Source organism: Aotus nancymaae, unplaced genomic scaffold (genome assembly GCF_030222135.1).
Source record: "Aotus nancymaae isolate 86718 unplaced genomic scaffold, 86718_ANA_hifiasm-v0.15.2.pri h1tg000193l, whole genome shotgun sequence".
Lineage (NCBI taxonomy): Eukaryota > Metazoa > Chordata > Mammalia > Primates > Aotidae > Aotus > Aotus nancymaae.
In genome coordinates, this window is record NW_026988608.1 from 1454354 (window position 1) to 1468279 (window position 13926).

Below are 13926 nucleotides of genomic sequence, written 5' to 3' on the forward strand. Positions count from 1 at the left end.
GAAAAGACCCCCCAGCATCACACAGGAAGAGCTCCCCCAGCATCACACAGGAAGATATCCCTCCCCCAGCATCACACAGGAAGAGCCCCCTCAGCATCACACAGGAAGAGACCCCCCAGCATCAAACAGGAAGATATCCCTCCCCCAGCATCACACAGGAAGAGACCCCCCCAGCATCACATAGGAAGATATCCCTCCCCCAGCATCACACAGGAAGAGCCCCCTCAGCATCACACAGGAAGAGACCCCCCAGTATCACACAGGAAGAGACCCCCCCAGCATCACATAGGAAGATATCCCTCCCCCAGTATCACACAGGAAGAGCCCCCCCAGCATAACACAGGAAGAGACCCCCAGCATCACACTGGAAGATTCCCCCAGTTCCTCCAGAGTAGGGGGCATTAATCCTGGTCCCACCAGCAGCTATGTGCCTCCCCATGGGTCTTTGGGGCCAAATGATCCCGAGTATTTGGCCCTGTCTGAGGCCTGAGGACGCAGCTACAGTGGAGGTGGCAGAGAGAGGTGGCCTTGTGGGAAGCTGGAGCAGCCCTGACTGACCTGGAAACGTGTGCGGAGACCCACATCCCTCATCTCACCAGGGGTCCATGGGATGCTTGATCACAAGGACCGTGGAGGCAGCTGCTCTGGGCCAGGGCGTGTGAGGGATGCCCCACTCCTGGAGCCCTCTGTGCTCAGATCCTGCCTTCTGTCAGGTCAGGGCCCACAGGCTACCTCCCCACTCATGGGGCAACTCTCCCGACCCAGTGGAGGGATTCTGGGCCTGAGGCATCACTCCAGACACAATCTTACACGGGAATTTTCCGTGACATCAGGGTGGAAAGGGTGAGGGCTGAGCAGACAGGTGCTGCCTGGCGGACCGGGAGCTGCCGTCCTGGAGGTGCAACATTTCCATGTCCTCTTTACACCTGCCTCACACTCACCTCAAAGTGATACTGAAAGGAAACATGGGAACTTTTTTCACAATCTTCTTTTTGTACCTTGAACATTTCCTACCATCGGCATGATGACCATCTCTAAGATTTCAGAAACACATGTCCTTCTCTTCCCTTTCCTGTCTCAAGGTGGGCTGGATTTAAAGGTCTCCACACGACTCCTCTTTTCCTGTTCACCTACACAGCACCCGCGAAGCACCTGCTGCCTGCCAGGCCTCGTGCTGGTCTAGCAGACCAGGCGGCAGCACATGCTCACGGCCCCTGCTTGCCCTGAAGGAGGGCAGACCCATTTCCATGAGTGGGGCGTGTCAGGGCTACTTCGCTGGGGTCAGGGAAGGCTTCCTGGAGGAAGCGAGGTGCAAAACTGAGGCTTGCAGTGTCAGTAAGGGACGGGCAGGAGAAGGAAAGGGAGGGTGCTCCCGGAGGACGGAGCAGCAGCGGCAGGCTGCGGGGGGTCCCCTGTATCCTGGCCTGCGGGAGTGGTGCCGGCACAGCAGTGGAGACACTGCCAGCTGGGCTGCTCCCTAGCTGGATCCCACCCTTTCCACTCAGGCAGCGGCATGGGCCTTGGTGCTCATGGGAGAGCACTGTTCTAGAAGGTTCTTCCTCATCCAGCAGAGAGGAACCTGTCTATACCAGCAGACAGCGTGAACAGGATGAGCAAGGAGGAGGGGGTGTGAGGAGGCTGGAAAGCAGAGGCCAAGGGCTGCGGGGGGCAGAGGCTGAGCTGAGGGAGGGGGCGGGGGCCGGATGCCACAGGGCCTGTGACCTCAGCAAGAAGGTCTCTCCAGTAAGGGCAGCCGGGAGTCCCAGAAGGCGCGAGCAGAGGAGTGTCAGCTGGCTGCAGTGTGGATGGCCTGGGGCACTGAGGGGCCTCTGCTTTTTACATCAGGTGACCACCCACTTCCAGCCTCCTTCCTTCTGACCAAAGCACGTGAGGCCCAGTGACTGTCCAGGAAGCTAAGCCCACAGCAGCCTGTGCCTGGGGGCCGCCCCATCCCCATGAGCAGGGCAGACAGATGTACTCCGTGCCACACAGGTCCCTGGCCACCTGGAGGGACACAGGTCTCATCACTGCTGGGGCCAGCTCACCCGGGGCTGGCTCTCAGCACCCACAGGCCATGAGGGCAGTGGCCAGGGAAGCACGGCCAGTGGCCTGTGAGCTGCTCTCACGCAGGCCTGTGCACACATGCTGGTAGCGATAATGACACTCACCATAGCAACAGGAGGGCCGTTTCCAGTTTAGCCAGGGCCAGCCTCCATGCCCAGCCTCCTACAGGAACTCCCAATCCCTACAGTAGTTACTGGCTGAGCCGGGCCTCAAACCCAGGTCATCTCCCTCCAACGCCTCCCACAGGTCACACACTGGCTTCCACAGCAACTGACCTGGGCCTTGCACCCCACCCAGGATGCCAGGTGCCTGGTGTGGCTGCTCTCTGCTCTGTAGGGTTCTGCGTTTGAGCCCTGGCCCCTCTATGTGAGGAACTCACATCCACGAGTTCGGGGAGGAGAGATCCCTAGTGCGGCAGTCAGGGCTGTGGGCGCAGGGGAAGAATGCTGAGATTCCACTCCTGCCTTCACTATGACCACGTGTCCTTGGGCAGGCCATCAACTTCTGTGCCTGGCTGGCCAGACCAGTGCCTGCCACATAGGAAAGGCTCTGGAGTAGGCTCTCATTAAAATACTATCATTATCATCCTCCTCATCACCACCGTCATCACCATCACCATTATCACCATCATCACCACCATCATCACCATCACCATTATCATCATGATCACCACCACCACCATCATCACTACCAACACCACCACCATGATCATCATCATCACCCATCATCACCATCATCACCACCACCACCACCACCATTATCATTGCCATCATCACCACCACCTTGACATCATCACCATCATCATCACCACCACTCTGAGAATTCTCAGGCTGAACTTGGTCCCAAGAATGAGCATTTTTATCCCAGCCCATCTTCCCTTTCTTTAAGTAGCCAAGCGGGTCTCCTCACAGGCATGAGGGTCAAGACCTCACCTGCTGGGCTAGGTCCCGAGGTGAGCCTCTTGGTGGTGACACTTACAACAGGGCCTGAATATCCTCCCGGTCATACCTTTGGTCATGTGACAGGAGTCCAGCAGGGACAGACGATTGCTTGCACAGTCACAGGGGAAGTAGCTCCCAGCAGGGGAACCCAGTTCTGAAGCCTAGTTTTCAACCTAGCAATGCCCTATGCTCCTCCCAGCCACAGTAGGTGAAACAGAACAAGACCACGCCTTCCCCTAGCGAGCAGGCCGTGTCCCAGAGCAGCCCCTGGTTTCTCCGGTTCCTCAGGGGAGGGGTGGGAGGTGGTAGACACCGGCCCACACCGACGCCTGGACAGCCTTTAGGAATCAGGCCGTGTTTCTGTGCCCGAGTGACCCGCACGGAAGCTGTAGCACGTTCTCACTGCACAGCGTGGGTTTAGACCTCCCCAACGAATCCTGCTCTGTTTATGAAGCTGTAAGTGAAAACCCCACCAGGCAGCTCTGGAGAGCCGGGGTCTACTACACAGTGTCATCAAGGGCTGGTAGGGACTGCTGGGGGCCCTGAGACCCGACCCGTACGGGCACCTGAGGCACCGCTGGGCAGCTGAGCCGTTTCCACCCCAGTGCCCCTCCCCGGGGCGCCAGCAGCCTCGCGCCTCTCACCTTGTGGGCTTGGTCCAAGGCCTGCTTCCGGTAGTCCAGCTCCTCGTCCAAGTAGCCCTTCTGCTTACTGAACAGCTCCTGAAACACAGGAGGACCATGTCTCGGCCTCGGACGTCCGATCTGCAGCACTGAGCCACAGAGCCTCGGGGAAGATGCCACCAACCTTCTCGGTCTCCAGATCCACCATCTTCCGCTGCAGCGCCGCCTCTGCCTCCTCAATCTGCTGGAGCCACTGGGCGCAAACAGAACAAGCAGGACAGTGACCCCTAGGGTCCCCCACCCCGGCTCGTGGAGACAGCTGGGAGAGAAGCCAGGGCAGCCTGGGTCTTCCTTCCTCTTCTCCTTAGGGAGGGGAGAGCCCAGCCCTCTCCAGGGAGATAGGGCTGCACGGGCATCGTGGCCCTGCCCCTCCCACCCTCCAGCTGTCCAGGAAGTCTGACCCCGACACCTTCTCCACAGAGGACGGACACTGGCTTGGGCACATGGGAGCGGACACGTCTGCAGAGTTCTGCCAGGATGGGTGGGGAGGGGTGGCCTGTTTCTCCAAGCCCCTATGTGCCAGGAGCACCCCTTCTCCTTGCTGTGGGAGACCCAGCCCACCAGGCAGGTCTGGGCTGGGGGTGGGACTAGGAGCAGGTGGTGGGTGGGTGGGTGGCCCCAGAAGAGATCATGGTAAGTTGAACAGAGAACACTGCCTGTAGATTCACCATACCTTCCCGCCTTTGGGAAGAAACATAGACAGGGCCGGTGTCAGAGCAAAGTGCAGCTGAATCTGTCCTCTGTGAAGGTGCACAGTGGGTGCTGACTGACCTGATCTCCCAGGGCAGCGGGGCAGTGGACCCCACCCCGGCCCTCAGACCCTCCTCCCAGGAAGAGCACCTCTGAGCTGAGCAGGGCAGGAGACCCTAGGAGCCTGCCCCTTCTCGAGTGTCCACACAGCTGCTGTTACCTTCTCGGCCAGGGTCAGGACTGTCCGGGCTTGGATGACAACCACTTGCTCCTCATTGGTCAGATTCTGCACGCAAAAGCAGAACACAGGTGTGGTCAGAAGCAGTGCCTTCGGGGGCGGGGGTGAGTGACGGATGCATGGGAGGCTGACTGGGGATTCCGGGGCGGGCCACAGCTCGAAAGCACTTTGACTGACAGCTCCCAGCATCTCTGACACCCTTGACTCGAGCTTGCTCCCTTGGGTGCTGTCCATTGTGTCTTCTGTCATCCTCCCCCTGCTGGTAACCACCAGGTCTGGGCAACCAGCCGAGGCAGATGAGTGTACGCTGCTCAATGCAGGCAGGCGGTCACGATGTCCCCAGCAGCCGCCGCTGCTCCGCCCAGCCTCTGTCCCCGTCTGTGTGTAGAGCCGGCCTCTGCACAGGCACCTGTGGTTATTAAGACACCACTGGGAACAGTGCAGGGAGACCAGTTCATGGCTGTGAAATGGTGAATCCCTGGCGGGTTTTGTGCATGTTTTATTCACGCTTCCTCCCCACCGGAGGGTCCATGGGTGGCCCTTCTGGTTAGAGTGAGTATGGCTTTGGGGCCATGTGGACGTGGGCACCCCACACTCTCAGACTCTGCTGCAGCCTGGCCCAGAACAGGGCTGCCCGGCCCCAGCTCACAGGACAGCCGGGGCTGGGTGCCTGGTCCCTGTGGGGGAGGCCCTTGCTCCTCTCCCCAGAGCCTCCCTGATTCTCCCCACTCACTCCAACAGCCCTGTCCACGCTGTCCTCTCCCTGGAGCGTGAGCTCCCTAAGCCCAGGCGTTGCCTGCTGTCCGCAGCCCCAAAGTCTGCCCGGGGTCTCCCACGGTGGGAGGCAGGCTCAGTCTGAAGTCCGTGGTGGGGCCAGCTGCACTCCTGACTCAGGCAAGAACCTCATCCTGTGGGACTGGGGCCGGGTACCCTCGTCCCTCCTGCCCTGCTCCCTTCTCCCAGGGCTGGGCGGGCCACAGGCCTCTCCCCACATTTGGAGTTGGGGAGGCTGAGCAGGTGGCTTCAGGGTGACTGAGGGAATCTAGCGGATGTGGTTAAACCGCGAGGCGCATGTGAAGCTTGCTCAACGCTGACTGCACAGCCAGGCTTGGAGGAACACCGTCGGCCCGCTGTCAGGAGTCCCCTGGGCTTAAGCCTGGCCAAGCGTCCTCCGGTCCCTAACCTCCTCTGTCCCTGCGCTCTGTGATGATGGCCTCAGACGCTGCGTGATGGCTGCAGGGCCACACACTCAGTGACACTCTTGGTGGACAGCTACGGGAATGGACAGGAGCCCTGAAATCGGCCTGGGCGGAGCTGAATGCCCCCAACTCTGCCACTACATCAGCTCTGTGACCCTGGGCGGTGCCTTTGGGGCCTCAGCTTCTCCAACTATGAATCAGAGAGTTGTCCAATATGGTTCCCAAGACCCCATGATGGGGCTGCTACCCAGGACTGGACCCCAGAGCATGTCAGGCCAATAGCCGCCCTGCTGTGGCTCTTCTGCCACCTATGACCACAACGGAGTCCCCAGGTCTGAGAGAAGCAGACCCAGATGCAGAGCCTCCCCGCAGAAAGCACCCCTGCCCTGTGCCTCTCTGCTCCCCAGGTGCTGGGCGGGAAAGGGGAGAAGGGAGTCCTCTCACACAGGGCCCTGGATGGAGGGAGTGGAAGGTCAATGAATACAGGATGATGGATGGGTGGATGGAGGGGCCATGGATGCACGGAAGGATAGAGGATGGAGGATGGATAGATGGATAGCTTATGGAACATGGATGAATGGTGGATGGAGGATGGATAAACTGTGGAAGACGGATGAATAGATAGATGGATTCTGAAGAATGAATGAATGAATGAATGGAGGATAAAGGATGGATTATGGAGGATGAATGAAGGATGGGTGGATGGTGAAAGATTAATGGGTAGAGAATGGTGGATGGAGAAGAAATGGATGGATGGCGGTGGGTAGATGGCCAGATTGTGGGTGATGGATGAATGGATGGATTTGGAATGATGGATGGAGAATGGATGGACAGAATAGGGGTGATGGATGAATGGATGGATTAGGGATGATGGATGAAGGATAGATAAAGGATGGATAAATGAATGATGGAGGCTGGCTGGATGGATGGATATGGGACAGAGGATGAATGAAGGGTTGGCATATGATGGACTGACGGGGAGTAAATGGATGGGAGTGGAGGATTAGTGGATGGACGGATAGAAAGTGGATGAAGGGGTGCATTTACCTTGCCCACTTGGTAATTAACATTCTTTCAAGCAGTTTGCTGCAGAAATTGGAATTCTGCCCCAAATGAAATGTAGGGGTTATCTACAGAGTCCGCTTCTTCTCCCAAGACAAGGAAGTGGAACCCCTAAGGGTCTTGGCCTAAGAGCAACAGCCCCCATCCCCACACAAGTGAGGAAGAGCTGAGAGACCCTAGAAGCCGGGGCGATGTGATGGGAAGTGCCGTCAGCTGGAAGAACCAGGTGCCCAGCAGAGGCCCCAGTGGGCCCGGAGCAGTGTGAGGAAGCCTCCGATTCTGAGCAGGCTCTGGGCCTTGGGGAGCGTCTCAGGCAGGGTGGCCCACGGCAGGGCTGTGGGAGGCTGGTAGGGCTCCTGGACCCCAGGGGGCTGGGCTGGGGGTTGTGGGTGTGAGGGGCATGCACAAGCCAGGAGAGCGACATACACTTACGGCGTTATCGCCCAGGATGTCCAGCTTCTTCATCAGCTCCGCCACCACGATGTCCTAGGAGGCACAGAGGACAGGCAGGGGTGAGCAGCGCGGGGTGGGCAGAGGGGACGGGGAGAGGCGGGACAGGGAGGGGCGAGGCTCACTGTCACGCCTTCGGCCTCGCAGTACACCTGCAGGGGGCTCTTCCCATCCACGAAGGGCATGTGGTGGAAGTTGATGGCGGGCGACTTCCTCTCCCTCTCCTAAGAAGAGAGCAGAGGGTGAGCTGTTCCCTTCCCATCCCTTCCTTCCAAAAGGGCCGTGCTGGGGCCTGAGGAACACGGGCCAAGACCGTGGAACCAGAGACCAACACAGCATTTATGAAAGCCAAACTGCAGCGGCGGTGGTGGTGGGAGAATCTGCTCTGGACCTGGACCGGCCCTCGAGGATGGCCCCTGTGTATTCGCTGACCCCAGATGGGCCAAGCAGAGTTCATCATGCCCTGGCCACGCGGCCTGGGCAGTCCCCACCCTGAGCCACAGCCCATCCCTCAGTGAATCACAGGGGCTGCGGGGAGTTTCAGGGGAGGGGCTGCAGGTCGTGTTCCCCAAGGGCCTGAACAGAAGAGCCTCTGGAGGACAGGCTGGCAGTGCTGCCACCGTCCCCACAGACAGGCCCACGTGGCCGAGGTCGTCCACACGTGGAGTGACCACACAGCTGCCCTGCCCCCGCAGTGGACAGGAGGGCTCTAAGAGGTGGCTCCACTCGGACTCTGAGGCTCCAGGTGCTGGCCTGAGATAGGGGCCTCAGGGCTGCACATGGTGTTCGGCAGGGGTGGCCCCTGTGTGGGCCACTTCCTCCCAGTCCCACGGGTGGACCACCCTTGCAGTGCAACATGAGCACAGCAATATGGCCGCTCATGCCCAGCCTGAACTGCCCGGCAGGATCCCCCTCCCCGTCCTCCCTCCTCTTGTGACGGTCATAGCAGAGGACGCAGGGCCAGGGCCAGCAGGGCACAGAATAAGGGCTCACCACGTGGCCCCCACTGCCCTCACTCAGGGGCTTCTGTGAGCAAGAAACAAACGTCTGCCAAGCGCTGAGGCCTGGGCACAGCCTCTGCCATGCACCGGCTGCCGCAGGGCCACGGGAGCAGACAGACGGCGGACGCGCCGGCGCCTCGGGACACAGGTGTGGAGCAGACGCTGCATCAGCACCCGTCGTGCTTTTGCATTGTTTTCCCTGCACAACGCTGAGCTCCACGGCCACGGCCACGGCCCCATTTACACGTGCTTTGAGCGGCCAGCCTCACCCTCCACACGAAGAGGTGGCGGTTTACAGCCATTTGCCTCTTTCCTCCCTGACCCGGCCTTTTGGGTTCACGTTCAGGGGCTCGTGTGGGTTGGGAAGGCTGAGGGCTGGATCCCTGACACGGCCACAGGCCACGGCCACTGGTCACCGGCCACAGTGCTAGCCACTGGCCCAGCTACCTCGAGCTCCAGGATCCTGAACTCCAGCAGCTCGTTTTGGTCTCTGGCATCCTGCACCTCGTGTCTGAGCCGAGCCTCCTCCGCCTCCATTTGTTTGATCTGCAACAGAAAAGATGGATGAGGTGAGGGGTCTGGATCTCTCACCAGAGGTCCTGGGAGGTCAACTCCTGGCGGTCAGTGAGGCCAGCTGGCCAGCCCGGTGCCCAGCCCTCGAAGCTCCTCAGAGCCCTGGGTGCGTTTGGGTCTGTCCTAGTGACACAGCCCAGCCGTCCGGTGGTGGGTGGGGCTGGGCAGGCGGCGCCGCACACCAAAGCCAGGAGCTTGGAGGCCGTAGCGGGGCCCTGAGCCTGGGCAGTCCCTGGGCAGGGATGGGGAAGGAGGCTGTGGAGGATAAACGTCTCGAGCAGGGGCTGTGCACCGCAAGCCATGAGCCTGGAGGCCGTAGCCGGACTCTAAGCTGGGATGGGGGACGGAGGCCATCAAGGATAAATGCCCCAAGTGGCTCTCTGGTGTCCCTCGGAGCCCAGGCTATGCCCAGTGGAAGGAGCGGGTACCATGGCTGCCTGGACACTGAAATTAACTTGGCTACTTAAGGGACTGTTTCAACAGAACCAGTAACAAGTAAACCAGATGCAGGAGTCCCACCACTCCTTCCAAAGTGTAAAGTGACACGGCCCATGGCACGTGTCCTCAGCAGCCTCCTGGGGGCAGGGTCCACCAGGGGCAGGCAGCTGCATCCATCGCCTGGCGCTGAGGCTGGGGGACTAATGACCTGCTCTGATGCTCAGGGGACCAAGGAAAACTCAGGAACGCTGCATCCTCTGAGTGAGCCCACTCCTCCGTGGGAGCTGGACCCTCCCGCATGGCCAGCTGTGTGCCACTGCACGGTGGGGCTGCCGCAGAACACCTGCAGGGCCAGGAATGTGAGCCACGCCCAGCATAGCTGGGGAAAAGCACAGGCTCCAAGTGTGCAACTGGGCACATGTGCATGTGCACAAGCAGTTATGTCTGTGTGCCAGCACTTCCGTGCATGTGTTCAAGTGCGTGTGCAAGCATTTCCATGTGCAAATGTTCAAGTGGGTGTGCCAGTGTTTACGTGCACATGTGTTCAAGTGCGTGTGCAAGCATTTCCGTGCACGTGTTCAAGTGTGCATACAAGCATTTCCGTGTGTGGCTGTTCAAGCGTGTGCCCTTAAGTGCGTGTGAATCTCTGCTTGTGCCAGCATTTACATGGCACGCAAGGCATGGCACTGAGCTCTGTGGAAACAGTTTATCTAATTTAAGAGCTGTTCCGGGTGTCTACAGGAAACATGGGGGTGCTGTTCACCATTCAAGATGTGAACCCAGCCTAAAGCAGGACCCCCAAAGGGCATGACCAGCCGTGGGCAGACAGCAGTGCAGGGGCTGGGTGAGACACCCGTTTGTCTGGTGCTCGGTCCTGCTGGCACATGTCAGACTTATCCACCAGGCCACCCTGGCATCTCCCCCAGAGGGTCACATCTGCCCAGTTGAGGCGCTGCTGCCTCCTCAGGACACCTGTCCCTGCTGGTGGACAAGTGGGGTGGGGTCACATGGAGCACCCCTCACCCAAGCGTGGTAATGACCCCTGGACCCACAGCCAGCCCCACCCCCGGCTCATGCCAGTCACCTGCTCCCACAGTTGTGGAGTGCACCCCTCTTGGGATGGTTCCAGACAACCCAGACCTAACCTAAGTCTAGGGCCCTCAGTGCCGTGACCCCTTTAACCAGTGCACGAGGCAGCTGAGCCAGTCAGGCCTGATGTGGTGGAGAGGCGCCCCGTGTGAAGCCTGCGCTCCCGCCCCTGCACCCCAGGCAGAAGCAAAGGCCACTTAGAGCAGCCTGGCCACACATTGCATGTTCTGATCTGTTTTACATCAGGTAAAATTGTCCAGCCCACAATCCTCAGCCAGGGTAGGGGTGGGGGTGGGGGCAGCATTTTGGGAGCCTCTTGTCATCTGGGGCTGAGAGAGCCTGGACCTGAGCTCGCCAGGTGATGCCCTGGTGAAGTCTCAAACATGCACTTGCTCAGCCAGGCTGGTCCACAGACCCTGAGGACCCTTTAGCTTCCTCACAAGCGTTGCTGGAGGAGACTTCCCTGACCCAGCCAGGCTTTCCATGGGGATGATTCCAGTGGTCTCAAAAGGGCACCTGATTCACGATGCTCTAACCAGCCCACCCACAGAGCCCATCAGCACAGCAGGACAGGAATGGAGACGCAGTTGCAGACAGGGACTCTGCCTGGACCGGAGAACAGGCCCCAGCTCCCTCCAGCCGGCCGGCCCGAGTCCTCCTCCCCAGGGCTCCTGACTGGTCCCGCAGAAGGGGGCGGAGCAGAAGGGGCCCAGGGTGGAGCCATTCAGAAACCTCAGCCCTGGCTCCACCCTTCAGCCCCCAGGAGCATAGAGTGAGTCTTCCCAGGCTCTCCGAGGGGTTTGGGGCTCACCTTTTCCACAAGCTCTTGATTTCTCCGGTACAGTGCTTGCTTCTCTTCAATCCACTTCATATCCTTAAAAATGGAACAGAAAGAAAGAAAAACACTGCTAGAGGAACTCATAAACCAATGTTTAAATTGTGACATTGCAGAACACCAAAGATCAGCCCGGCTGACGTGGCAATGCCCAGTCTCTACAAAAAATACAAAAATTAGCCGGGCGTGGTGGCGTGCACCTGTGGTCCCGGCTACTCGGGAGGCTGACGTGGGAGGATGGCTTGAGCCCAAGAGGTCAAGCTGTAGTAAGTTGTGACTGCACCACTGAACTCCGGCCTGGGCGACAGACTGAGGCCCTGTCACAAAACAAACAAAAACCAAGAACATGAAAGGGTCCAACGCGCAGCGTCTGAAATAACCACCTAACAACAGTCCATGTCACACCCTCGCCGAAAACCTGTGGGTTCACCCGTTTCCTCTGAGAGAGAGAAAGCAGGGACAGTCCTGCCTAGGAGGACCTCAGAGACGCCGCATGCAGCCCCACGGACCGCAGGCCAGGCTCGTGCCCCGGGCCAGGTGCTGGCGGCAGACTGTCCTGTGCGGACATCACAGGCCCAGGGGACCCTGAGCCACAGTGAGCTCGGACCCAGCTGTAGAGCAAGGGTCTCGGCAGGTGGAGACCACAGTTCACTCAGGGTGGTGGTGTCCCGTCCGTTACAGTCAGGACACGTGGCAGGTGGTGGTCTTGGTTCTACTAATGGCGTGCGGGCACCTCGCTGACCATACTCGGGGAGCCTCCAAGTGGCATTTTTAAGAATGATGCATTTTTAAGAAAAAAGCAAAGTGTCAGGAGTAAAGTTGGTTTCTTCAGACGCTGGATTTGTCCCAAGTTTCTTCTCCCCAAAGTCGCCTGCGAAGCTCTTGCCGAGTCTGAAGGAGCCGGTTTGGCAGATGAAGGAAGCGGAGTTCTCATCCTCCTCAGCCTCCTGCTTTCCCACTGCCCTGGTCACTTCTCCTCTCCTGGCACACTGTCACAGAGAGAGACTCCACCCCATCTCGAAAAACAATCACTCTCCTCTGTTTTTCTTTCTTCCCTTCTTGCAGCGCCAGGCTTTTCATAATGCTCAGTTCACGTGCCTTGCTTCGAGGACTCCGGGAACTGGCCTTGAAAAGCTGAGCCTAGGAAACGGGCTTCGGAATGTCCCGCGCCAGGAGGAACGTGAGCGGTTAAACCGCGTTCCTGTCGCAGTCACGCTGATGCCAGCCACGCCGCCTGATGCCCACTGCTCAAGACAGTCATCGGGACAAGGCACTGACTGCCCTGACCGCACGGGGTCAGCCCTGGCATGCGACTTCTCCACATCCCCTGCCGTGACACCCTCAGGCCAGCCTGGGAAGCGCGATGGTATCTGTGATGCTCGTCCGCCATCTCTGCAGGTCGCTGCTTCTTGACTAAACCCGATTTTCCTCCCACTGACTCCTGTCTTGGGCTTGGCTCTTGAGCGGCCAGCGGCCGAGCCTGGGTTCGGTGACAGTAAGACAGGAGCATCTGCGAAACCCTGTGAGCGCCGGACGGTGCCCCAGGAATTTCGCACCAGCGCCTGGGAACCGGGCCTCCTGTGACTCTGCGGAGGCTGGGCCTGGTGCGGTATTGGCACCACTCTGGAAGAGGCGAGGAGGGTGGAGGTTGGCTACAGGTGCCACAACACTGAATGCTGGGATGCCGGCGATGTGGCACGTCCAGGGCTCACGTTACCCTCCTGTCTGTCCATCCAGCAGTTGACAAGTTAAGGACAGCCATGGGCCAGATACGGTGCTGGGCGGGGGCCAGGGAAGCTCGTCCCTGTCCCCAGCGCGTGTTCACGTGCTCTCCCCGCCCCACGGCGACACCCTCCATTCTGGTGTCAGGCCCCGCAGGTCAGAGGGGAGGCTCAGCCTGGGGCCACAGGGGTGGATGCCTCCCCACGGGGCGTGAAGGACCCGGGGTGGTGGGGGTCGTAGAAGGCAGAGGGCAGTGACAGACTCTGGACAAAGCAGGTTTCCTGCGTCGTGGGCAACTTTCTCCACCTGGAGGACGGGCTCCTGGGAAGCCCAGGTCAGAAAGTCTCTGGACATTTTCCACCAGCACCCGGGGCAGGACCCGCAGGACCTGAAATCCAGCCCTGAGTTCAGGGGACTGAGAGATCCTCCAAGATCGAGCCCAGGAGAGGCTGTGTCCAGGCCCAGGCAGAGTACTGCCTCACGCAAGGCTGGCCTGGAATTCCTTCCTCCTGGTTCCGGCATGTTTTATTGCGGGGTGACGTGGGTGCTGCAAAGCCCCTAGAGCTGCTTGTCTTCAGGTGCAGCCAAGCACTCCCCCCAACGTGTACCCCCGACGGCCGCGCGGCGCCTGAGGGCTCACCTGCCCCTGCTCCGCCAGGGCCTTCTCCAGGTCCTCTATCCGCGCCTGCGCCCTCTGCACTTCGGCTTGGAGCTGCTCACGGGTCTGTGGGATGGGAGGAAGGAGACATCAAATTTTCTCTAAAAGCCAGACAGACAGACAGCACACACACGCGAGGAGACGTCGGAAGAGCCTTTCAGTTAAGCTCATTGAGACGGGACTGTTCCCCCTTCCTTTGGAAGAAATGCTTTCTAAAAGGGGAAGAGGGGAAGAGCTTTTTTTTTTTTTTTTTTTTGAGACAGGGTCTGGCTCTGTCAACCAG

At 59.5% G+C, this 13926-nt stretch overlaps 1 protein-coding gene across 1 annotated transcript in view; it reads right to left on the bottom strand.

Annotated features, from left to right (window-relative positions):
* The window catches only part of JAKMIP3 (Janus kinase and microtubule interacting protein 3), a 104565-nt gene that overhangs the window by 7998 nt on the left and 82641 nt on the right, over nucleotides 1-13926 (bottom strand). The window contains 8 exon segments of the mRNA XM_064371853.1: nucleotides 3650-3727; nucleotides 3813-3881; nucleotides 4599-4664; nucleotides 7304-7363; nucleotides 7453-7551; nucleotides 8776-8874; nucleotides 11240-11302; nucleotides 13626-13709. Of these exon segments, the coding sequence (XP_064227923.1) occupies nucleotides 3650-3727; nucleotides 3813-3881; nucleotides 4599-4664; nucleotides 7304-7363; nucleotides 7453-7551; nucleotides 8776-8874; nucleotides 11240-11302; nucleotides 13626-13709 (618 nt within the window).